Source organism: Kockiozyma suomiensis, assembly GCF_038497685.1.
Source record: "Kockiozyma suomiensis strain NRRL Y-17356 unplaced genomic scaffold V2V93scaffold_2, whole genome shotgun sequence".
Taxonomy (NCBI): Eukaryota; Fungi; Ascomycota; class Lipomycetes; order Lipomycetales; family Lipomycetaceae; genus Kockiozyma; species Kockiozyma suomiensis.
The window spans coordinates 614770-635236 of NW_027117665.1; the positions used below are offsets into that span (position 1 = coordinate 614770).

The 20467-nt window shown below is 45.5% G+C and overlaps 11 protein-coding genes across 11 annotated transcripts; 6 read left to right on the forward strand and 5 right to left on the reverse strand.

The window, feature by feature from the left end:
- The first annotated feature begins 553 nt into the window (after window positions 1–553).
- Window positions 554–2946, forward strand: V2V93DRAFT_119885 (Sodium:solute symporter family-domain-containing protein). The gene is made up of 2 exons (XM_066906774.1): window positions 554–1059; window positions 1114–2946. The coding sequence occupies exons 1-2, from the start codon at window positions 660–662 to the stop codon at window positions 2784–2786; spliced, it is 2073 nt and encodes a 690-aa protein (XP_066767922.1). The 5' UTR covers window positions 554–659; the 3' UTR covers window positions 2787–2946.
- Window positions 2883–5390, reverse strand: V2V93DRAFT_331696 (uncharacterized protein). The gene is made up of 2 exons (XM_066907662.1): window positions 3118–5390; window positions 2883–3052 (listed from the first exon to the last, which is right to left on the reverse strand). Exons 1-2 carry the CDS (start codon window positions 5110–5112, stop codon window positions 2993–2995), a joined length of 2055 nt encoding a protein of 684 aa, XP_066767923.1. The 5' UTR covers window positions 5113–5390; the 3' UTR covers window positions 2883–2992.
- A 147-nt stretch (window positions 5391–5537) lies between these two features.
- Window positions 5538–8235, reverse strand: V2V93DRAFT_403284 (uncharacterized protein). Its single transcript, XM_066912620.1, has 2 exons — window positions 7466–8235; window positions 5538–7401 (listed from the first exon to the last, which is right to left on the reverse strand). The coding sequence occupies exons 1-2, from the start codon at window positions 8090–8092 to the stop codon at window positions 5632–5634; spliced, it is 2397 nt and encodes a 798-aa protein (XP_066767924.1). The 5' UTR covers window positions 8093–8235; the 3' UTR covers window positions 5538–5631.
- Window positions 8236–8307: 72 nt separating this feature from the next.
- V2V93DRAFT_364208 (uncharacterized protein) lies at window positions 8308–10287 on the forward strand. The gene is made up of 3 exons (XM_066908796.1): window positions 8308–8988; window positions 9045–9110; window positions 9180–10287. The coding sequence occupies exons 1-3, from the start codon at window positions 8476–8478 to the stop codon at window positions 10098–10100; spliced, it is 1500 nt and encodes a 499-aa protein (XP_066767925.1). The 5' UTR covers window positions 8308–8475; the 3' UTR covers window positions 10101–10287.
- V2V93DRAFT_364210 (uncharacterized protein) lies at window positions 9878–11469 on the reverse strand. The gene is made up of 4 exons (XM_066908797.1): window positions 11188–11469; window positions 10719–11130; window positions 10549–10661; window positions 9878–10485 (listed from the first exon to the last, which is right to left on the reverse strand). Exons 1-4 carry the CDS (start codon window positions 11377–11379, stop codon window positions 10249–10251), a joined length of 954 nt encoding a protein of 317 aa, XP_066767926.1. The 5' UTR covers window positions 11380–11469; the 3' UTR covers window positions 9878–10248.
- A 109-nt stretch (window positions 11470–11578) lies between these two features.
- Window positions 11579–12397, forward strand: V2V93DRAFT_364213 (cytochrome c oxidase assembly protein PET191-domain-containing protein). Its single transcript, XM_066908798.1, has 4 exons — window positions 11579–11632; window positions 11686–11844; window positions 11948–11968; window positions 12036–12397. Exons 1-4 carry the CDS (start codon window positions 11622–11624, stop codon window positions 12154–12156), a joined length of 312 nt encoding a protein of 103 aa, XP_066767927.1. The 5' UTR covers window positions 11579–11621; the 3' UTR covers window positions 12157–12397.
- V2V93DRAFT_364217 (Prenylcysteine lyase-domain-containing protein) lies at window positions 12398–14400 on the forward strand. Its single transcript, XM_066908799.1, has 4 exons — window positions 12398–12664; window positions 12786–13071; window positions 13128–13356; window positions 13417–14400. Exons 1-4 carry the CDS (start codon window positions 12508–12510, stop codon window positions 14254–14256), a joined length of 1512 nt encoding a protein of 503 aa, XP_066767928.1. The 5' UTR covers window positions 12398–12507; the 3' UTR covers window positions 14257–14400.
- Window positions 14374–15238, reverse strand: V2V93DRAFT_364219 (mediator of RNA polymerase). Its single transcript, XM_066908800.1, has 3 exons — window positions 15044–15238; window positions 14846–14979; window positions 14374–14773 (listed from the first exon to the last, which is right to left on the reverse strand). The coding sequence occupies exons 1-3, from the start codon at window positions 15149–15151 to the stop codon at window positions 14467–14469; spliced, it is 549 nt and encodes a 182-aa protein (XP_066767929.1). The 5' UTR covers window positions 15152–15238; the 3' UTR covers window positions 14374–14466.
- Window positions 15239–15289: 51 nt separating this feature from the next.
- Window positions 15290–16583, forward strand: V2V93DRAFT_364222 (inositol phospholipid synthesis and fat-storage-inducing TM-domain-containing protein). The gene is made up of 4 exons (XM_066908801.1): window positions 15290–15354; window positions 15412–16206; window positions 16284–16361; window positions 16424–16583. The coding sequence occupies exons 2-4, from the start codon at window positions 15442–15444 to the stop codon at window positions 16523–16525; spliced, it is 945 nt and encodes a 314-aa protein (XP_066767930.1). The 5' UTR covers window positions 15290–15354; window positions 15412–15441; the 3' UTR covers window positions 16526–16583.
- A 115-nt stretch (window positions 16584–16698) lies between these two features.
- On the forward strand, window positions 16699–18775 carry V2V93DRAFT_364224 (uncharacterized protein). Its single transcript, XM_066908802.1, has one exon. It carries the CDS (start codon window positions 16828–16830, stop codon window positions 18373–18375), a length of 1548 nt encoding a protein of 515 aa, XP_066767931.1. The 5' UTR covers window positions 16699–16827; the 3' UTR covers window positions 18376–18775.
- V2V93DRAFT_364225 (L-Aspartase-like protein) lies at window positions 18524–20444 on the reverse strand. The gene is made up of 2 exons (XM_066908803.1): window positions 20272–20444; window positions 18524–20189 (listed from the first exon to the last, which is right to left on the reverse strand). Exons 1-2 carry the CDS (start codon window positions 20318–20320, stop codon window positions 18844–18846), a joined length of 1395 nt encoding a protein of 464 aa, XP_066767932.1. The 5' UTR covers window positions 20321–20444; the 3' UTR covers window positions 18524–18843.
- Window positions 20445–20467: the final 23 nt, after the last annotated feature.

A 20467-nucleotide genomic window follows, 5' to 3' on the forward strand; every position in this document is an offset into this window, starting at 1 on the left:
CAGCGCAAACTCAAGATAAGACTCTGCCCTATCAGTCCTCGTAATGCCGACCGACAAACCCAGTCCCTTCTCTTCGTCCGCCCAATCGCTATTTCCCTTACTGCACTAACCATCAACCTTATTCTCGCCGGGGACGCCACCACAGCGCCACTTCAGCCATGCTTTAGCCATGCTTTAGCAATGACCACCCAGCATAACAGAAGCCGGCCACGCGACTCATCTGCTTCTGCTCTTGTTGGCTTTATAGTCCTCTCGCAGTCTTTTCTGCCGACGTCTCGTATTCATCTTAATATTCATCTGCTTTTGATCACTCTATCCGTCGTAGTGGTATCTGAGTTGAGCTTAGCGAGCTCAGGCGTAACAGGTCTGCGCTCTTATCTCATTCTGCATCCGCAGAACGATAGACTTTTCACTTCCGTCGCCCGATATCGGCCCTCCGCGAAATGACAGCCAGAAGCCTTTCTTTTGCTGAAAACCCAATCTACCTTCTCCGTTTCCGTCGCCCGCCCGTCGCCCTGCCGAAAAAAGCTTTCTCGCTCATGGATTGATATGACATCCGCCCTCATCTATATAGTCCTGTCACTGCTCTCGGTTGTCACTTGCTCTCGCTCTCCTCATATCCTGCCCTAATTCTTGCCCATTTATATTACTCGTGCATAATGGCTATCGACCCTCCTCTTTCTCAAGGCGTAGGCTATGGAGTCGTCGTCGGCGTCGGTGCCCTCTTCGCCTTTGGCATGATCCTCACAACATACCTCCTGAAACGCTACCAACATGAAAACATCACCTCCGAGGAATTCTCCACCGCCGGACGCTCTGTCAAAACCGGTCTGATTGCCTCGGCTGTGGTTTCCTCCTGGACCTGGGCTGCAACCCTTTTGCAATCTTCGGCCGTCGCTTACAAGTATGGTGTCTCTGGCCCCTTCTGGTATGCCTCTGGAGCAACTGTCCAAATTATTCTCTTTGCTACTATTGCTATCGAACTCAAGAAGCGTGCTCCTGATGCTCACACTTTCCTTGAAGTGGTTCGCGCGCGATACGGACCCATTGGCCATGCTGGTATGTTTCAATTCCTCTTTTCCGCGAATCTCATTTTACTGACAATCTATACAGTCTTCATGTGCTTTGGTTTTTTCACAAACATTCTAGTCACGGCAATGCTGCTCACCGGAGGCTCGGCGACCGTCAATGCCCTCACTGGCATGCACCCCGTCGCTGCTTGCTTCCTGCTGCCTCTCGGTGTTATTATTTATACCCTCTTCGGTGGCATCCGAGCAACTTTCCTGACAGACTACATTCACACTGTTGTCATTCTCGTCATCATCCTAGTTTTCACTTTCTCCACCTATGCTACAAACGCCGACCTCGGATCGCCTGGAAAAGTCTGGGAACTACTTCAGACTGCCGCACTCGACCACCCCGTCTCGGGCAACGCAGAGGGTTCATATCTCACTATGCGCTCCAAAGAAGGTGCCATTTTCTTCGTCATCAACATCGTCGGCAATTTCGGCACTGTCTTCCTTGACAATGGATACTGGAATAAAGCCATTGCCGCGTCGCCGGCCTCTGCCTTGCCTGGATATGTTCTTGGTGGTGTCGCCTGGTTCGCTATTCCATGGCTCTGCGCTACCACTATGGGTCTCGCTGCGCTTTCGCTAGAAAACACTCCCGCTTTTCCAACCTATCCCAATCGTATGGATCCTGCAGATGTCTCAGCTGGTCTTGCCTTGCCTTACGCCTCAATTGCGCTCCTTGGCAAGGGTGGTGCGGCCGCGACTCTCATCCTCATCTTCATGGCCGTCACCTCAGCCTCGTCCGCTGAGCTCATCGCTGTGTCTTCCATTGGCACCTATGATATCTACAAGACCTACATCAACCCGAAGGCTTCAGATCGACGTCTCATTGCCATCTCACACTCCTGCGTCATCTTATATGGCTTCGCTATGGCCGCATTCTCCGTTGGTCTTCACTATGCAGGCGTTTCAATGGGTTACCTTTATTTGCTTATGGGTGTCATCATCTCGTCGGCAGTTATTCCTGCCACCTTGACCTTGATGTGGTCGAAGCAGAACCTCCTTGCTGCGACACTTTCACCCGTCCTCGGACTTGCCTGCAGTCTTATTGCCTGGCTCGTCACCGCCTCGAAGCAAAACGATGGCGTCCTTACAGTCGATACTACTGGTGCCAACGATCCCATGCTTGCTGGTAACGTCGTCGCTCTGCTTTCACCAATCATCTTTGTCCCCATCTTGACTCTTATTGGTGGCTCGCAAAACTACGATTGGGAGTCTATGAAAAACATCAAGCAGGCCAGCACAGTTATCGATGATACCCCTGCCGTTGATTACTCTGAGGAAGACCTCAATGAATCTTCCAACCCTATCTCGGTAAAGGAACTGCAAGCCGAAGCAGAGGCCCTTTCACTGCAAAAGGCGTCAAAGATCGCACGTATCCTCACTGTATTCATGGCTATCTCGTTCCTTGTCCTTTGGCCTATGCCAATGTATGGCACAAAGTACGTCTTTTCGAAGAAATTCTTCACTGGCTGGGTTGTTGTCGGCATCATCTGGATCTGGATCTCTGTCGTTCTCGTTGGTATCTACCCGCTCTGGGAAGGCAAGGGCGCAATGCTGCACATGGCCAAGGGCATCTGGAGAGACATCACCGGTCAACGCAAGCGTACTAATATCAATCGGACAAACGTGGTTGAAGCTGTCGAGAGCGAGAACTCGGTTGCGGATGAGGCTCAGTACAGTGCCGGTGCCGCGTCAAAGGAAAAGCTGTAGGCTTTTTGGTTATGTATAACTTGTTTGCTCTTGTGGTTGATTTACGGTTTTTCAGATTTTTATTTTTCAGAGGTTGAATCTGTTTATTCTTTTTGTGCTCTATAAATTATAGGTGTTTTTATTTTAAACTTGATAATTATAATAACGATAGAATCGAACTTGACCTCTAAAAGCTACTATACAGTGCGTATCGGTATAGTCCCACCTCACTCTTTGATAGACTCTTGCGTTTTTGAAAGAACCGAAAACCGCATAACAATTTCGAGCTATCACTACAGTTAGTACTCACTTGATCAATTCCGGTAAAAAAAATAAGCTCTCAGATACATACCGTAGTCACGCACAAAGATACGATAATCAATACAATGATGATCCAAGTTATCCGAGACATATTGCGCTCCGCTATCGAATCTCCCAAAATATCAGCCAAATCTAAAAATACCTGGCATCGCTTGTTCAAGATCTTTATCCGTGGCTTAATCTCAAGATACTCGCGAACCATATCATAAAATTCTTGCATCCCTGGCTCAGATTCCCAAAAGAAAGTCGGAACGTCAAGGACGCTACTGCTCAGGTTCACGTCGACTCGCAAGCCAAATAGTTTTCCTTCTATCTTTAATAAATCCTCACGCGTCAACCGAGGAGTCGAGCCCAACAGTGCTAGTCTCGCGGGTACGATTTCCAGCTCTCGAATAGTCACCGTTTCCATTTTTGTTTCAAAATATGACAAGATTGTTGACTGAGCTATCGCATGCGATATCGTTAACTTGTTCTTCACATTCAACTTGTTTGACCTGTGTGCGCGCAGAATGATTAAATCGTTGAATATCCGCGAATTCTCGTTTCTAGTGTACTCAAATCTGAATGCCTCTGTCTCACGATCATGCTCAGGTAGTATCCGACTCATAAGCCCAGCATCGTCATCATGATTTGCAAACATAAAGTCAGCCATCAGATCACGCTCTTGCGCTTCTGTGAAATTCCAAAACACTAGCACACCGTAGCCAAACAGGAATAACTCGGCGCGCTGCGTACTCTCACCATACAAATACTCGGCAAAATCAGGGTCTTCGTCGTCGCTGTGATGGTCGTCACCAAAGTAATCGTCGTGATCAACTTGCTCAGCTTGCTGTCTTTGCTGCTGCCTACGTTCTTCCTCTTCTTCATCGTCAATTATAAGAGGCGGCTCCATCTGTGGCTTGAGCTTTGTTGCTCTTCTACCGAAATACCCTGCCGATTTTGTCGCTGCTGCAAGTGGGAAATATGGGTCGCGCTTTCCTGATCTGATTCGATATCCATCCTTGCCAGGCAGCATCGGCAGACCGAACGACAAGTACAAAGCATCGTCATCTCCGTTTCCTTGAAATCCCAAGGAATCAACCACGTCATGCGCATGAATCGCAAACTGATTAATTTTCGGCAGATCAAACACCTCAGCAATATGATATGCCATTACTCGCCGCGTGCCGGGTACTGTCGGATGTGAAGAGTTATAGTCGCCCGCTGGCTCTGGCACTGGAGGCAAGAATACCACGCGACGACCAGGTCGCTGTTGCGCATCGTCGTAATCCTCGCCCTCGTCTGTATCGCTGCTACTGCCACTACTGCCACTTCCTCCTTCCTCGTCGGAATCGTGGTATCGTCCATTATCATCGTCTGAGTCCTCATCATGGTATTCGCTGTATCCGGACACTATCCTCCGACGCGGCTTACCAGCCCGGCTGGCTTGTATCGCCAAACGCGGATTTCGTCGAGGTAGTCGAGATTGTAACGGTACGTCCTCATATCTCGCTCCGTTATGTTGCTGACGTTTCCCTCGAAAATCCTGCTGTCTTCCAGAAGTCGGCCGCCTCTCAAGAGATGTGTAAGGTGCAAAAGATGCAGCAGATGGAAGTAGCGATGGCGATCTTCGATGCGAAGATGGGATGTCTGATTCGCCGTGCTCGAAAAGTAAATTATTCACAGAGATATTAGAGTATCCCTGATTTCTATACCGCGCAGCAGATGATCCAACGCCTGCGAGTCCACTTCCCGCAGACTGTAGAAGTTTGCGCGGAGTGCGAAGTAATGCAGCTGCAGCCGAGCCTGCGGATGTCTGTCTTCGAGGTTGTGGCGGCATCTGCTCGTATCCGGAAAATAGGCGTTGATCTGGATCTTGTGAGCGAGGAGACCCTGCTTGTCGCGAGGAAGATGTCGCGGATGACCCGCTCGCGTCACCGCTTGGTGCTGGCGCGGAGTTCGTTTCGCTGGCTCTGGCGTCGGTAACTAGAATTGCTGGCGATCTGTTCGGCACCGGTCGGTTTGGCCGATGATTCATTGATGCCATAATTATTTATTCTCTCTTTCCAAGGTATCGCTGACGACTGCAATAGGTAGGAGGGCGCGAGGCCAAACTTTTGAAAGTAAGTGGTGTTTTTGATCTGAGCTTTCGATCTATCTGCTGGACTGAATTTCTTTCAGCCCAAATAATCTCCGGCCTCTAAATATTTTGCAAAAAGAACCAAATTGAGTTCCTATAGCTTCTATTCGTAAATTATAGATCAGTGAAATTGGAGATGAGTGCAGAAGATACCCTCTGTTTTTTTACCTTCTGCTAAACTGGGCTTAAACGATTGAGGTAACTAACGGGGAAATGGGATTTTAAGAGTTGCTTCCATTATGCTTATTAAATGATTATATAATATTATATGACCACTTTACATCAGCCGATACTGACATAGTTTTGCAATTTAAAAGAATTACATATATTAAGTCAGCTGTATTATACAGTTTATATACAATTCACATCCTTAGTCGATAATATGTACAAAGCCTATTATATGTGTAAGACAGGGAAGATCCGTAGCTAAAACGAGCAGATTTCATCCTCGTCAGAATCAACTCCCTTAGCCACGACCACTCTTTTTCTAGTTTCTCCATCACGCTCATTATGTCTTTTTCTTTTCTTTTCTTGATAGCTACTTGCCCTGTTGTTGATCAGGTCAGATAAAGGCCGCCTAGACTGTACTAATGGAAGAGCCAGCTCGTCTAATTCCAGTCCATCTGAATCCAACTGCTGCCTATCTTCAGTCCAATATTGATGCAATATCGACCTCATCAATGGCTTTTCATTCTCCAAACTAGAACGCCTAGTTTCTGTACTTCTCTGTGATTTCCGACGCTGGGAAGACAAATTTAAGATTGTTCCTCGTCGGTCCTGCAGCGGTGACGCATACTCAAAGGAGATGTCATTATATGAAATTGACTCATTGCTCTCTTCCCGAACATTAGAACTAAGATTATCCTCGGCGAGTCTTCTAGAATCAGTATCTATGCTTACTTCATCATCAGTGACATCGTGTTCATTATCAGATTCGGACATTGATCTAGACGCTAATCGCACACGTGCAAACCAAGATCGCTTTGAGTTTTTTCGCGAACTCCTCGCAGTAGCAGGTGTTGAAAGCAACTTGAAATATCGCTCTTGGACCCGTTTGTTTGATCTAGGCGTAAGCTTAACAGATGAAGGAGGATGGGAGTAAGCGTACTTAAACGAAGACTCTTGTAGCGGCAAAGTTGGTGTCGACGAAAGTTGCGTCCGGGATTGTGGGGATGATGAAGGCCAATGACTGTAAAAACCTCTGTATGCCGAAGGAGGAGAGACCAAGTCAATTGCCGAATCATTCATTTGATCACTCTCTTCTTCTGAAAGCTCACCGCTAGCTTCTTCAATTTCATCGTCGCCAGACTCATTAACAGATTGCTCTCTGGTGAGTCTGAGCTCTCTTTCATCATACACAGGTTTTACTTCAATCCATTCCTCAATAAAGTCGTCGTACACCCAATTGCGTTTGTTGATTTTGCAATCAATTTCATAGGCGCGCCTTTCCACATCTGTAAACCAATTATGTATAGCAGCCTTTTCCGCACCAGTCAAAGACGAAACTTTCTTGGACGACTCAGCAATTGCTTGCGCCAGCGATAACCCAAATTTGGGGATCGCTTTGATGACATTTTCAACAAGATCCTTTATTTTGGCAGACAAGCCAATATAAACATCGCCTAAAGCATCTCTAAGAAGTGGATTAATTGAATGCAGAGCGGCAGTAGGGGTGCTTGTTGTGCCGTTATTGAAGTGAGCTTGAAACGCTTCTCGCGGCGGGGCATTAGTCATATAAATCTCGTGGATACATAGAAGCTTCCATTCGTTGACAAACCGAGATGAAGCAGATCCAATTATATCAATTAACCGAGACACAAAGTAAGCTTCGAAAACTTCGCTGTGTTGACAGATCAGAGTCACAAGTGCTAGCAATGTGGCATCTACTTTGGAAAACTGAGGATGACTTCTACGCCGCACATGTCGTCTAGCATATACAAATATTTGAACAATATAATTCCGAAGTTGTGCATTATCGAAAAAATATCGATAATTGTGATTGGAAAGCAAACAAACGAATAGCGTCGCGAAGCTTGAGCTTGTGACTGTATTCATTGATAGCTCAGAAAAAACGTGTTCAAGCAAGAGATGCGGCGATGATTTGACTTGATCGCAAAGACTGCAGTAAAGGTCAAGTTGTGATAGTACAGTCTCAGGTGACGACATTTCAAGAAGACTTCGCAGTAGAAGAATGCCCTAAGAATTTACCTGTCAATTGAAATCACTCTTCTCATGTTCTGTTTAATTTGAGCGTACGTACCATATCATATGCCTCAAATTCAGCACATTGAGCAATCAAAGCAGGTAATAGATCAACGCAAATTGCAGCGTCTCGCGCAATCAACGAAGCGCCATGTCCAATAGCTATAAAACGCTTGTAAAGTTTTAGTTGAGCCATACAATCATACCATTCACCGTCAGAAAAGCTATCCATGGTGTATACGACACACTTGCCGACTTCGACAGCTGATCTCTGAGCGAGGGTTCGCGCCGGCTCGTATACTTGCGTGAGGAAATGATGAAAAACATGGTATATCGAGCGATATACTGCGTATACCTCCGGAGAAGTCTTGTCATGTAGAGCAAGAAATAGGGCGTCAGAGCGAAAGCGGAGCTCTTTGACGCCATCGTCCTCTTGTGAGTTATCCACCGACTCTGCTGATTGTGTCGACTGCTTTAACGTCTGAGATGACCGCGAATAGTATTTTTTTGTGTTGCCTAGAACTCTCTGCTGAATGATTTCATGTGTCTGCGTCGGATTGTTGAGTAGCGAAGGATGCGACTCGACAAGGGTTCTTAGAGAGTGAAGCTTGGAAGTAAGAGGACGCAGTACCCGGAGACACTTTTGCGTTGTCCAAAGGGTACCCGGAGAAGATATTCCAGACATTGTCGACGGTTTGATTGCATATATACAGACTCAGCATTAATAATATTCAGAAATCTATAGCTGTTGTCGCTGTTGCATAGCGAGACTAGGTAGGATCAGCACAAAGCAGGGTATTGTTTAGACAGTAAACAAATAGCCACGCGTCCGTCGGCAGAGCGTCACACGCACTGCCAACCCTCAAGCCGCACCGGAAAGCACCTGGTTGTCAGCCGCTTAGAGCCTGCGCCGACGCTCAGCCCCGGCCTTTGCTCCCAACTGCGTCATTCATACTCATTTTAAATATATATGGACTCTAGCGCACTCGAGCATCGATTGCAATTGTATCTGATTTTGCTAAAGACCGTCTCCTGGTAGTCTATACCTGATATATCACAGCAATAGCCATGAGTTCTGTCGAAGACTCCCAGCAGACGTCAGCGGACGAGGAGCCTTCCAGTCTGAAGTACCACATCATGAAAAATGGCAAGTCGGACTACTATCTCACAACAAACCCATCAGTGAAGCACTTTGACGCCGCCGTAGGGCCTAGTTACTATATACGAGTGACGTGTGAAGACGACGAGGGACTGCCTTCACATCACGACGATATCGACTCATCATTCTCGCTTGTAATTCTGGTTCACAGCTACGACAATGTGGATGAGGATACCGCCGCCGAGACTCCTCAAGACATTTTATATGATGAAAAGTTGAATAGCTCTTTGTTACCTGTCATTCATGTCCGGAGAAATGACGGCGAGAGCAAGATTGGCATAATAGTTTTAGGAGATAAAGGTGACCAGGTCTGGCAAACTGAGCTAGAACTGCACTCGGATCCATATACCGGCAGGTCAAGGTTTGTGTTTTCAGATCCCTGGAATGATCTCTGGTCCCTGTGTGGGAAAGAGCATGTAGTAGTAAGTTGAAAACTGACATGACGCACCGCTTCTTCTTATTCTAACTTATATTACAGTGTGAGGGCTATAAGAGCGGAACAGCGATAGCCGAGCTTGAAAAGAAAAAAATAATCAGTGACAAGGTTAGCTTCCTATCTTTTTCTTCATTTATATATAGAAATCCAGAAGCTAACCTATTCCTTCGCAATTAGATCGGATGGCTCACACTACAAGAGCCAGCGCTGAAAATGCTAGACCTTATGGTTGCGACACATATGGCTACATACTTTTTTTGGCAGATTGAACGCAAGCCATCAAAATTAGCGGCTATTGCAACAGGCTTGCTAGAGCTCTCACCTGGATCAGGTAGCCAGAATAATCAAAGACAAAATAAACCAAAGAGAGGCGCAGGATTTAAGCTGAATTTTGCCAAAAAATTTAATTCAAAATTGGGCAGCCATGAAGGTAGCTCTCAGTCTGGTGGAGTTTTGCCGGTAGCACCAAGCAGTCCTAGACGGGTTCCTTCGGTAACGGTCGCGCCACCCAAATCTGATTCTTCTAGTGGTATGTTTTCACCAAAAGAAGAAAAGCGAAACACATTAGTTAGGCGGTCGTTTGGTGGGTCAACCGACGAGGCACAAGCCCAATTGCAGAAACTATCCCTTGTTGAGAATCGAAAGCAATCAAACCGGCATTCTTCTCAAACGCCGGAGATGCAGGGTAAAGGCAGATTACAAAGCAGCGCTGAAATACAAAGTCTTCCGAAGGGTCCGAGAGATCATATCAATGATACGCTGTCACCAACCCAGTCACAAGCCTCTCGGTCCAACTCAAGTCTGGCATCGACGCAAACTACAATAAGACATGCTCCAAGACCAGAGTCTACACCACCTGCTGCAAAGCATACTTCGTTATCTGGTCTTTACTCCCAAGCTGCGCACATGATTAAACCAGTACTTTCATCGAGCCATCATCACAATCAGCAACCCTCAAATTTGACTAAGCCGAAAGCCGAAAACTATCAAGTATATCCTGAGCTCGTCCCTCATGAACAGCGAGCAGTACGTCCGCAAAGTATGTATTCTAACTCGAACTCGGCATATAATCCTTATGCTGGAAATCTCAAGCGATAGTTCAAGCAGCAATTTTATTACATTTGTGAATATGACTTCGATGGACATTCTTTTTTTTTGATTTGTATATAATTTGGAAATCTGTACAAAAATATGTGCTGTTGTAACAGTCTATTATCTCATGTTTGCTCTATAATATTCATCGTTTTTACTTCGTCCACCGCTTCGACGGGAATGGCAAAAGAAACGGCACTTTCTCTCTATAAATCCTGTAATCAGGATATCGCGATGCAGAGATTGATTCAGTAAACCCTGCAGAACTGCAGACGAAAAGGTAAAATACTACAGGACCTATCAAAGTCCAATTAAAAAAATCGCTGTCCAAACTTGCACCGTAGATGTATAGGGCAATCCAGATCATTTGCTCGGTGCAGAAATTAGCGTGCTGTTATGAAATAGTAGATAATTAGTTTCGATGATCTGTTATATTGAGATTTTGGAATCATACTCTGGAGAAAGCAAAGGGACCTCTGGTGCAAAAGCCACGCTCCATGTCGATGGCGGTGTAATCATTCGTAAGTGTTCCATCTTTCTTGTATTTGGTTTTCGCGACGTAGAACTCTGAATAATAGTGTGTTAAAAACTTGAATTCAGGCTCATGATAGAGAAGAAAATTACCTTGAACGTAGGTATCGCAGAAATATTCGAATGCAATCAGTGCAACCTGTAGCCCTAGAAACCAGAAATCTTGCAAGGACAACGGCTTTGATACTGCGTAGTACAACTTTAACTCCGGGAGAGAGTTATTTACAAGCATCAGTGGCTGATAAAAGCTAACATAAGTGAGACTGAAGAAAAGCAACTTGAGTGGATGATAAGCCATGCCACTCTTGACGACTTCCCATCTATGATCTTCGACCCCACTGTAACCCCCTCTTCTAGCAAAAAGCTCCATTAAATGATACGACCAGCATAGTTGAATAATCAGTAAGATAAGAAGGCGTGTATTCAGTATGTGAAAGGTTAAATATCCGTGGACAATATAGTTGAAGGTGCATCCAACTGTTATCAGCGGCCAGATCTTATCGACCTAAAGAATAAATTAGACGTTTTTATTCTCCACTTCCCAATCACTGTACACACTTACCAGAGTAAAATCGTTTTTCTTTCCAGTATGACAACTCACAAAGACTATGACCATTAATGCCCCCGCAAAAACCAGTGTATTTGTGTACGGTAGACTCGATAGATAGAACTCAGGAAAGCTAATCTTGCCCAAGAATAGCGATTTGATCAGGGCAATCTGCTCCCCCACTAAAGGACTCAATGCAAAAATCATGGTCCGTGGCAGCCAGTTAATATATATTGTTCAGCACCGACAATTTTATGCTTCTAAATTGGTTAATTGGCTGCTTTCTGGTAATCTATCTACATTCGATATAGAATCGCATATGCGCGCGTCGGAGATAGAGCCCTGACCCTATTTTTTTGGGAGGTGGGATGTTAGAACATAAATTCCGTGTTCTAATATAATCATTCGGCTTCTCCACCGCCTTCCGGCCAAAACAAGAGTCGTTTGCGATGCCGTCGAGGTAAGGTCTCTTTATTTAAGAATTGATAATTTTATAACTTCTAATATATACAGTTGTAAGGATATTCGAACAGGGCTGGCGCTGTGTCTACAGCGTTCGCCTTGCGTCCTCGTTGACCGCCACACGCCAACTGAGTGCATGGAAAACGAGGAATTACGGAACCAGCTACCAGCGCAGTGCTTGGCGAGAATGAGAAGCTATGCGCAATGCCGGTAAGCGTTGCCCTTTTGCGTTGTGGACAAGTTGCTTTGATGTGGTGAAGATGCAATTGAATACGGGAGGAACTGACTTATATTTCGATTTTGTGCTATGCAGGCGAGGCGTTTTTGACATGAGGTATGCGCTAAATATTTCAATCTGATTTACAATATACAAAGCTGTACATGTTAACAATTTCTTGAAGAAAGCGCTTTCGAGGAAACGGTCCACTATCAGTAGGTGTATATGATGAAGAGTACCAACGGATATCAAGCGGTGATTTCGACCCAATAGAAGAGATTGCAAAAGTTTCAAAGAAGTTATGACGATTGGATAATGAGGCGATGGAGGGTCAACTCACCCAGGAAAGTACTTTGTCGTGGCAGTGTTTGTTTTGAGATTTGTACATAGTGGCTGTCATACGTTTGTGAATAAACGACCGAGCTGGACATGTAATGAGTTATACTTTTGTAACTCTCACGAATATTTAACTTGGATATATATGATTATTTAGAAACTCTATCTTTGTAATCTTGTTGCAATTGTAAGTCACTATCTACTCTCGATCTGTGGCCCTCCCAGTGCGGCTGGCGACAATTTCCACTTCCCCAGACTCGCCCGTCATCAAGAAGGTCTATGCATCATATTTATCCTGCGAAACTGGAATAGTTTGAATCATGTTAGCAACTAGTTTAAAATCAGTATTAGTTTTACAGCTCGCATTAGGTTTCATCTCATCAGTTTCTGGCGAGCAGCAGGTATTCCAGGCGCCCTCAAGTGCGAGCGTTACATCTCAGTTGGATAGCGCAGTCAAAGAGAAAATTGCAATTATTGGTATGCGCAGACCTTTTTTATTGCATTGACAGCAGGATTCTGTGAATTGCAGATATCACTCTCGAAGCAAATCTGTTGATCTGATCTCTGAGATAATATTGGCTAATCACAACTATATCAGGTGCCGGCGCCGGAGGTTCTTCTGCTGCCTATTATCTTCAAAAATACTCCGATTATAACTACGACATTACTGTATTTGAGAGGAATGATTACGTTGGCGGTCGTACCACGACCGTTAATGTCCATGATGACCCGCGCTGGCCTGTCGAGCTTGGAGCAAGCATTTTTGTTAAGGAGAATCTCAATCTCATGGCTGCTGTGAAGGAGTTTTCTTTGGATCTGAAGGCCACAGATTTGGGACGAGTGAAGAGGATGGATAACATAACAGTAGATGACTCGTTTGGGATGTAAGAGTTTAATTGCACAGCCTGAATAGATATATAGCTGACTCAAAATCATGCAGCTGGAATGGCCAGTCGTTTATATTTGATGCTCCGTCTGATTCTTCGTGGAAGAATATTGGCAAAATGCTTTGGAGATATGGAATCTCTCCGATCCGAGCGCGTAACCTGGCCAAGAAATCTGTGGGACAATTCTTGAAATACTACTCGCCTGTGTATTTTCCGTTCAAGGATCTGACTGATACTGTCGAGGACAGTGGACTAGTTGAGCTTACCAGTCAGAGTACAGTGGTATGTTACGGTTAATCAAACTAACAAAGCCTATGCGCCAATATGCTAACCCTTAGGTAGCAATATTTCTCCGAGCATGGAATCAGCGATTTGTTCACCAGTCAGATCATTCAAGCAGCAACTCGCGTGAATTATGGGCAAAATACACGAAATTTCCAGGCACTAGAAGCTCTGGTCTGCATCGCTGCCGATGAAGGCCTCAATATAAATGGAGGAAACTGGCAGATTTTTGATAGCATGCTCAAGTCATCCGCTGCAGATATTCGCCTCAATACTGCTGTTTCTGAAATCTCGGCGGCAAGTGATTCTGGAAAATGGACGATTATTACCGATACCGGTTCTGAAGAATTTGATCAAATTATTATTGCTGCTCCATACCATCAGACAAATATCAAAGGTCTCGCTCTACCAATTAAAGAAGTCCAGTATATGACGCTGCATGTGACGCTGATTGCGTCAACTAAGCGTCTGTCGCCAAAATATTTTGGACTTCAGGATAGTGCGGTCGTTCCTACGATGGTTCTGACAACTATGCCAGAGAAAGGGGCATCGCATATGCCTCCCCTGTTCAATTCAATCAGTATCACAAAATTTATCCCGGAGCTGAACCAGTATGTGTATAAAATCTTTTCTTCTTCTAGAATCACTCCATCATTTTTGCAGTTGCTATTTGAATCTGGCGCTGAATTTCCGTGGATATACGAGAAAGTGTGGAAACCGTATCCACGTATGGATCCCTTGTCACAATTTCAGAATTGGAAAGTGGACGAAGGTGGAATTTGGTATTTGAATGGTATCGAGCAATTTATTAGCACGATGGAGACTTCCAGTCTTGCTGGCGCTAACGTTGCAGCGTTGATTGTGGGGGACACGAACAAGACTATTATTAGCGTACCTTAAAACTTTTTTACTGTGATTTTATTATGAGAAAAGCGCAAAATAGCGTTATGGGATGGTGATGGTGTTGATTGTGTCGAATGCGTTAGATGTATCCAGTTTTTATGTTGATCAGCTGAGTAATAAATAAAAATAAAAATCCAAAAAGACTCCATTTCACATATATCATGATAAAATACAACTTCTAATATACATAGTCGTTTGAGTGAACTATCAGTTCTCCATCTTGATGGCCCCATTCATCTGCACTCCGTCCATGGCATCTCCATTACCATGCCCATTTGCAGCTGTTGCAGTCTGCTCTGCCTCCGCTTTCCCTCCATCAGGTGACTGCCGCAGTTCTTCTGCATTTTCTGTACTTTGAATAGAAGGAGCAGGGTCTGGTGGCTTATACCGACCCATTCCAAGCCATTTGGCAAACATGTCGTCCATGATCATTTGCGCCATGTCCATATGCTTGATGTCTTGTCGGAACCTCTCTTGTTTAAGAAGAGTAAGCATGTGTAGACAGTTTGGGTAGCTAGATCATGATTAAGTTAATAATAACCCATGTTTGTACGAAGTGAAGGGAAAAAAAGATGGGGTTACCGACACAATATATTTGACATATGGAAGCTTCCTCCAGTATTCAAGGTAGTCGAGGTAATTTATAAATCTTTCGTCTTCGAGATACCCATTTTGTGCAAGAAAGTTCACATAATGAGGACTCGCCAATGATTGAACAAACTAATCCAAAATCAATAATTTCTTATTACGAAAGCAAAGTTGAATACATTATGGAGATACTTACGTCGAGTTCAATCTCAAAACGCGTAGGAGGTCCAGACAGCGTCTGATCTTCGTGAGTTTGGTTCTCGCCTTCCGCTGATGGACGCGGTAGCTCTTGGTTGCCTTCCATATTATATCTTATTATATTCCTTCTATGTGTCTGTTTGACTGGCACATTGAGAGTAGTAGTGTTTGGTTGGTTCGAATGATTGTAGACATGGGAAATAATCGTGCGGCGGTGGACAAAATGGCAAGCGCCTTCGAGATCTTCATCCCAAGAATTCTTGTCGCCGTGAGATACTTCTGTCTTCACGCATATACTGCAGTTTTTTGGTTAGCAGCAGTGAGTCTAGTTTTTTGCTTTTGATCTAGACTGACATTTAGGTGTAGTGTTGCTTGTAATTGACTCAACAAGATCAAATGACATCTACGGCGCATAGCACATCATCTCTACCACAGCAACAGCCATACAGCGATCAGTCAATTCCTGTTGGTGCTCCTCCTCCATACACTGCAGTTGATCCTACGCCGGAGGAAACAACTATAGGTACATCTGATGATATTGATCCTGAGCTTGCAGGGAATCAAGCAGGAAGCGCTGTTGATTCAGAGACGCAATCGTCACCAGCTATGCCTGCTACACAATCCAATCTTCATCAACGATATCTGTTCAACATATTTTCGTTTGAAGAAGCTGTTGTATTTGCTATATATCCAATAACAGTATGTCTGGGAAGCCTGGTGTCTGTTATTTCACAGCCTGACACGTACTTCAGTTCAAAGCGAAATTTCTTTAACGTCATATTTGTCAAAAATGGCTGGTTTTGGACGACAATAGTGTTTTTGATTCACTGTGTAAGATTGAGAATTAGTAGACCCCAGGGACTGTTAATGAGATATGCAATCACGACTCTATGGTGGTATCTGTTTACCCAGTGGTTTTTTGGAGCACCGCTCATGGACAGAATTTTTCTCGGAACCGGAGGTACGTGTCAAGTGGGTGACAGACCTTCACACAGCGGGTGGACTTCAGTGGGATGCAGACATGCAGCAGGAGAGTGGACGGGAGGACATGATATTAGCGGACACTCGTTCCTGCTCACGCACGCGAGCTTGTTCTTGTGGTACGAGATACTACCGGTCCTCACCGAGCGCGGTCCTCTAGCTAGACAAATAAATACGAAGGTATGATATATTTGTATAGTTGCTGCACTGCTACTACATATCGATATATGAAAACTAACGAAACTGCTTGTCGGTAGATTGTGATGGCTCTGCTCCTCCTCTGGTGGTGGATGCTTTTAATGACTGGAATATATTTTCACTCGTTTTTAGAAAAGGTGCGAGTGCTCTTCCAACCTATACAATTGCGTATGCTGAATGCTAACGCGACGTATTTTAGGTGACGGGCTGGATTATGGGACTGATTTCATGGGCGATGCTGTACGTTGTCGTGCCACGGGTACCGCTGCTGAAGCGATTGTTTAGTGTCCCGGGAGTGTGATTTTCAGTAGATTCTTATATATACACATATACATACGCATTACATTGAAAAGGTTGATCATATCTAGTAGAGATTGTAGATATAGAAGCCGGTGACCCACGTGACACGTATCACAGCCACGCAGCCACACTCTTTCTCGAAAGTTCGCCATGGCTGGTGAGCCCGAGTTTCTGTGTTCTTCGTTCGTCTTTGTCGCTTCCGGTATTTTGAAAAATAGCCCTTAATTGTTGACACTCTCTGCTCCTCCTCGTCTGGCTGCTGCTTATCGGATATCCCTCTCTTATCGTCCCATCTATCTTAATATGAACGCGCAGGCCGAGGCGTTCAAGGCGGCCGGCAACGACTTCTACAAATCAGGCAGCTACTCGCGCGCCATAGACGAGTACTCGCGCGCCGTAGAAGTTGACCCTGAGAGCCCAATCTACTATGGCAACCGCAGCATGGCCTACATGCAACTCGGAATTTTTGACAAGGCGCTTCAGGACAGTAGCACGGCTCTGGAGAAAAGTAACGCGAATCCGGAACAGTATGCCGCTAATATATCAAAGACACAGCTGCGAATTGGCAAGATTCTGACAAGCCTCGGCCGCTGCGACGAGGCCATCGCCGTCTTTTCTCAGATACAACCTCCGCCAAGCAATGCCGATACGCATGCCGCGTACGAAATAGCCAGATACGTTTCTCAGGCTGAGGCCATGGCCAATGGAGGCAACGCCGGTCTCGCTCTGCATGCCCTCTCAGGCGCTGAAAAGCTTCTAGGTATGAATGTCACACCTCCGCGCAAATGGCGTCTCTTACGAGGCCAGTGCTCCATCAGTTCCGGCGACTTTGACTCGGCGGCCTCGATAGCTGTCGGTCTACTACGCGACGATCGTCAAGATTCAGATGCACTCGTTCTCCGCGGTCAAGTACTGTACGCACAGGGTGATAATACTTCCGCCACAACCCACTTCATGGAAGCTCTCAGAGTCGACCCTGACCACAAACTGGCCCGCACACTGCTAAAGAGCAGTCGCGAACTGGAAAAGAAAAAGAATGAAGGTAACGAGGCTTTCAAGCGTGGAGACCTGCAGGCCGCTTTGGACCTATACTCGGCCGCGCTCGCCATAGACCCCGCAAACAAAGGCACAAACTCAAAGTTGTACTCCAACCGTGCTACCGTCAATCTGAAACTCAACCGAATGGACGAGGTCATTGCCGACTGCGACGCTGCACTTGCTTTAGATCCAGACTTTATTAAAGTGCGACGGACGCGAGCCCGCGCTCTTGGCAAGCTCGAGCGCTGGGAAGAGGCCAAGCAGGAATTCCAGAAAGTCGCAGAAGCTGACCCATCCGATAACAATATTCGCGCCGAGCTGCGTGACGCAGAATTGGAACTTAAAAAGAGCCTGCGGAAAGATTATTACAAGATTCTAGGGGTTTCAAAAACCGCTGGAGACGTCGAGATTAAGAAAGCATACAGAAAAATGGCGCTTATATATCATCCTGATAAGAATCCTGATAACCCAGAGGCCCATGAGAAGTTCAAGGATGTCGGAGAAGCTTATGAGACGCTGTCAGACAGTCAGAAGCGCGCCAGATACGATTCTGGTGTAGATCTACAAGATCCGAGCGACTTTGGTGGTGGTATGGGTGGCATGGGTGTACCCGAAGATGTCATCTTCCAGATGTTTGGTGGTGGTGGCGGTGGTGGTGGTGGTGGTGTACCTCCGGAGTTTATGGGTGGATTTGGCGGTAGTGGTGGCCATTTCGGTGGCGGACATTTTGGGGGAGGCCAATTTGGCGGACAGTTCCCTGGTGGAGGTCGTGGAGGCCGGTCACAGGGACCGTCAAGTTTTTACACGTACTAGTCTCCATTTATATTTCACAGCATATAGCTTTCTTAATTTTTGTTTTGTTTTATTTTGATACATCGGATGTTGCTCTATTTTTGATGTCGACACAATTTACTTCTTGTCTATAGTTTTTGCTTTTTGATTTCTTCTTTGTCAGTTCGGCGTGATTCGTTTATTTGTGCTATATTTATTGATGTGTTTGATGCATAGACTTTTGCTGCTTCATTGTGTTTCAGTAGGCTTTGTACGAAGCCATAAAAAGTACTTTTCTTCTTCATGTGTAGCTAGTATTGATCTAGCGTGTACAGGCCGTAAATGCATAATTGTTAAATGGCGTGTCAATGCCTTAAATTTCTGACGCTTACTGTATAGCTTTGAGTGTATGATGATATCGAAGAAGAATTTCTTCAATGTGATACAAGAATTAAGTAAGATAATCTGCATGTATTCCATACATCGTTCGCCCGAAACATCATCTATCATCTACAGCTGCTTTCTAAGACGAGAAATCTGATCAAGTACCGCGCTTTTCGCAGTACCACCTATCGCACTTCTACGCTCGACGCTCTTCTCATAGTCAAACACCTCAGCGACAACGTCCTCGCCGAATCTAGCATCAACGCTCTGAAGCTGCGCCAAGCTCAACTTGTCGATACCACCAGCGTTCTCAACTTCGGCAAGTCTAACGACTGCACCGGAAATATGATGGGTTTCTCTAAAGGGAACGCCCTTGCGGACGAGGTAGTCTGCCAAATCGGTAGCGAGCATATCAGGCGTAAGAGCCGCAAGCATTTTGTCCTTGTTAACAGTGAGTGTGGACAAGACACCAGTCGCGATCTGGATTGAGTGCGAGACGGTAGTCAAGGCGTCAAAAAGCGGTTCTTTGTCTTCCTGAAGATCCTTGTCGTAGGTCGAAGGAAGTGACTTTAAGGTCATGAGGAAACCGGAGAGGCCGCCAAAGACTCGACCAGCCTTTCCGCGTAAGAGCTCAAGCGAGTCAGGGTTCTTCTTTTGAGGCATGAGACTACTACCGGTTGAGTATGCATCAGCCAGATTGATAAATCCAAATTCAGCAGTCGAGTAGATGATAAGATCCTCAGAGAAACGCGAGATGTGGTTCATGAACAAGGTGCTCCAGAACAGAGTCTCGACGACGAAATCACGATCAGAGACGGCGGTCAACGAGTTGGGCACTAGGCCTCCAAAACCAAGACCAGCAGCCAAAAATTCACGGTCGATACCATACGGATGGCCAGCCAACGCACCACAACCAAGAGGAGATAAATTGACCCTCTCAATAATCTGCTCCAGTCTCTGCAGATCAGCGCTGATGTATGTAGCATACGAAAGCAGCCAGTGTGACCATCTGATGGGTTGCGCACGTTGAAGATGAGTGTAACCAGGCATAAGAACATCGATCTCAACTTCAGCTCTGGCGACGAAAACACCGAGAAGCTCTTTGGTCAATTTTTTAAGCTCTGTCAATTGCTCACGCACGTAAATTCGCATATCAGTCGCAACCTGATCGTTACGGCTGCGTCCAGTGTGCACTTTTCCCGCAATTCCACGATCGATAAGCTCACCCAATCTTCGCTCATTGGCAGTATGAATATCCTCATCATCAGGTTTCTCTTCGAACGCACCAGCTTCCCATTCCTTCAAGATAAGACCCAGCCCACGGTGGATCTCAGAAAGCTCATGGTCGGTGAGCAGTCCAAGCTTGTGCAAACCAGCAGTGTAGACCTTGGTACCTTCTAAATCAGCAGCGTACATGATCTTGTCGTACGGGAATGATGCATTGTACAATTGCATCAAAGGGTCCATCCCGCCTATTCATATGTTTCCGTATCAGCATCATCTTGTATTATTCCGATAAACGCAAAGTAAATGCTCTCAATCGCTAAAACTCACCCGTAAAACGACCCCCCCATAGCGATTTCAGATCTTTCTGTGCGGCCATTGTATACTCTTTGTAAATTAGAACTTTGGAAAAGAGCAATAGAAGTTGTGTGGTAGACTAATTAAACCTTTGGACGCTACGAGAAATTTCAAAAACTTTAAAGTTTTTCCTCGAGCTCGAGAAATCGCATCAACGTACTAACGTTGA

Excerpts from the sequence above, each read along its gene's own strand:
- V2V93DRAFT_403284 (XM_066912620.1), bottom strand. The coding sequence starts at position 8,092 with ATGTCTGGAATATCTTCTCCGGGTACCCTTTGGACAACGCAAAAGTGT. Across the intron at positions 7,402-7,465 it reads AATTTGAGGCATATGATATG|GGCATTCTTCTACTGCGAAG; the intron begins GTACGTACGCTC and ends GTAAATTCTTAG.
- V2V93DRAFT_331696 (XM_066907662.1), bottom strand. The coding sequence starts at position 5,112 with ATGGCATCAATGAATCATCGGCCAAACCGACCGGTGCCGAACAGATCG. Across the intron at positions 3,053-3,117 it reads TATCTTTGTGCGTGACTACG|CTCGAAATTGTTATGCGGTT; the intron begins GTATGTATCTGA and ends CTGTAGTGATAG.
- V2V93DRAFT_364219 (XM_066908800.1), bottom strand. The coding sequence starts at position 15,151 with ATGGAAGGCAACCAAGAGCTACCGCGTCCATCAGCGGAAGGCGAGAAC. Across the intron at positions 14,980-15,043 it reads GTTTTGAGATTGAACTCGAC|TTTGTTCAATCATTGGCGAG; the intron begins GTAAGTATCTCC and ends ATTTTGGATTAG. Across the intron at positions 14,774-14,845 it reads CCATATGTCAAATATATTGT|CTACCCAAACTGTCTACACA; the intron begins GTCGGTAACCCC and ends ATCATGATCTAG.
- V2V93DRAFT_364217 (XM_066908799.1), top strand. The coding sequence starts at position 12,508 with ATGTTAGCAACTAGTTTAAAATCAGTATTAGTTTTACAGCTCGCATTA. Across the intron at positions 12,665-12,785 it reads AGAGAAAATTGCAATTATTG|GTGCCGGCGCCGGAGGTTCT; the intron begins GTATGCGCAGAC and ends CAACTATATCAG. Across the intron at positions 13,072-13,127 it reads GTAGATGACTCGTTTGGGAT|CTGGAATGGCCAGTCGTTTA; the intron begins GTAAGAGTTTAA and ends AAAATCATGCAG.
- V2V93DRAFT_364208 (XM_066908796.1), top strand. The coding sequence starts at position 8,476 with ATGAGTTCTGTCGAAGACTCCCAGCAGACGTCAGCGGACGAGGAGCCT. Across the intron at positions 8,989-9,044 it reads GTGGGAAAGAGCATGTAGTA|TGTGAGGGCTATAAGAGCGG; the intron begins GTAAGTTGAAAA and ends CTTATATTACAG. Across the intron at positions 9,111-9,179 it reads AAAAAATAATCAGTGACAAG|ATCGGATGGCTCACACTACA; the intron begins GTTAGCTTCCTA and ends CTTCGCAATTAG.
- V2V93DRAFT_364225 (XM_066908803.1), bottom strand. The coding sequence starts at position 20,320 with ATGGCCGCACAGAAAGATCTGAAATCGCTATGGGGGGGTCGTTTTACG. Across the intron at positions 20,190-20,271 it reads ATGGGGGGGTCGTTTTACGG|GCGGGATGGACCCTTTGATG; the intron begins GTGAGTTTTAGC and ends ACATATGAATAG.
- V2V93DRAFT_364210 (XM_066908797.1), bottom strand. The coding sequence starts at position 11,379 with ATGATTTTTGCATTGAGTCCTTTAGTGGGGGAGCAGATTGCCCTGATC. Across the intron at positions 11,131-11,187 it reads AGAAAAACGATTTTACTCTG|GTCGATAAGATCTGGCCGCT; the intron begins GTAAGTGTGTAC and ends TTTATTCTTTAG. Across the intron at positions 10,662-10,718 it reads CTGCGATACCTACGTTCAAG|AGTTCTACGTCGCGAAAACC; the intron begins GTAATTTTCTTC and ends ACTATTATTCAG.
- V2V93DRAFT_364213 (XM_066908798.1), top strand. Across the intron at positions 11,845-11,947 it reads AGAAGCTATGCGCAATGCCG|GCGAGGCGTTTTTGACATGA; the intron begins GTAAGCGTTGCC and ends TGTGCTATGCAG. Across the intron at positions 11,969-12,035 it reads CGAGGCGTTTTTGACATGAG|AAAGCGCTTTCGAGGAAACG; the intron begins GTATGCGCTAAA and ends AATTTCTTGAAG.
- V2V93DRAFT_364222 (XM_066908801.1), top strand. The coding sequence starts at position 15,442 with ATGACATCTACGGCGCATAGCACATCATCTCTACCACAGCAACAGCCA. Across the intron at positions 16,207-16,283 it reads CTAGACAAATAAATACGAAG|ATTGTGATGGCTCTGCTCCT; the intron begins GTATGATATATT and ends GCTTGTCGGTAG. Across the intron at positions 16,362-16,423 it reads TTCACTCGTTTTTAGAAAAG|GTGACGGGCTGGATTATGGG; the intron begins GTGCGAGTGCTC and ends GACGTATTTTAG.
- V2V93DRAFT_364224 (XM_066908802.1), top strand. The coding sequence starts at position 16,828 with ATGAACGCGCAGGCCGAGGCGTTCAAGGCGGCCGGCAACGACTTCTAC.
- V2V93DRAFT_119885 (XM_066906774.1), top strand. The coding sequence starts at position 660 with ATGGCTATCGACCCTCCTCTTTCTCAAGGCGTAGGCTATGGAGTCGTC. Across the intron at positions 1,060-1,113 it reads CGGACCCATTGGCCATGCTG|TCTTCATGTGCTTTGGTTTT; the intron begins GTATGTTTCAAT and ends CAATCTATACAG.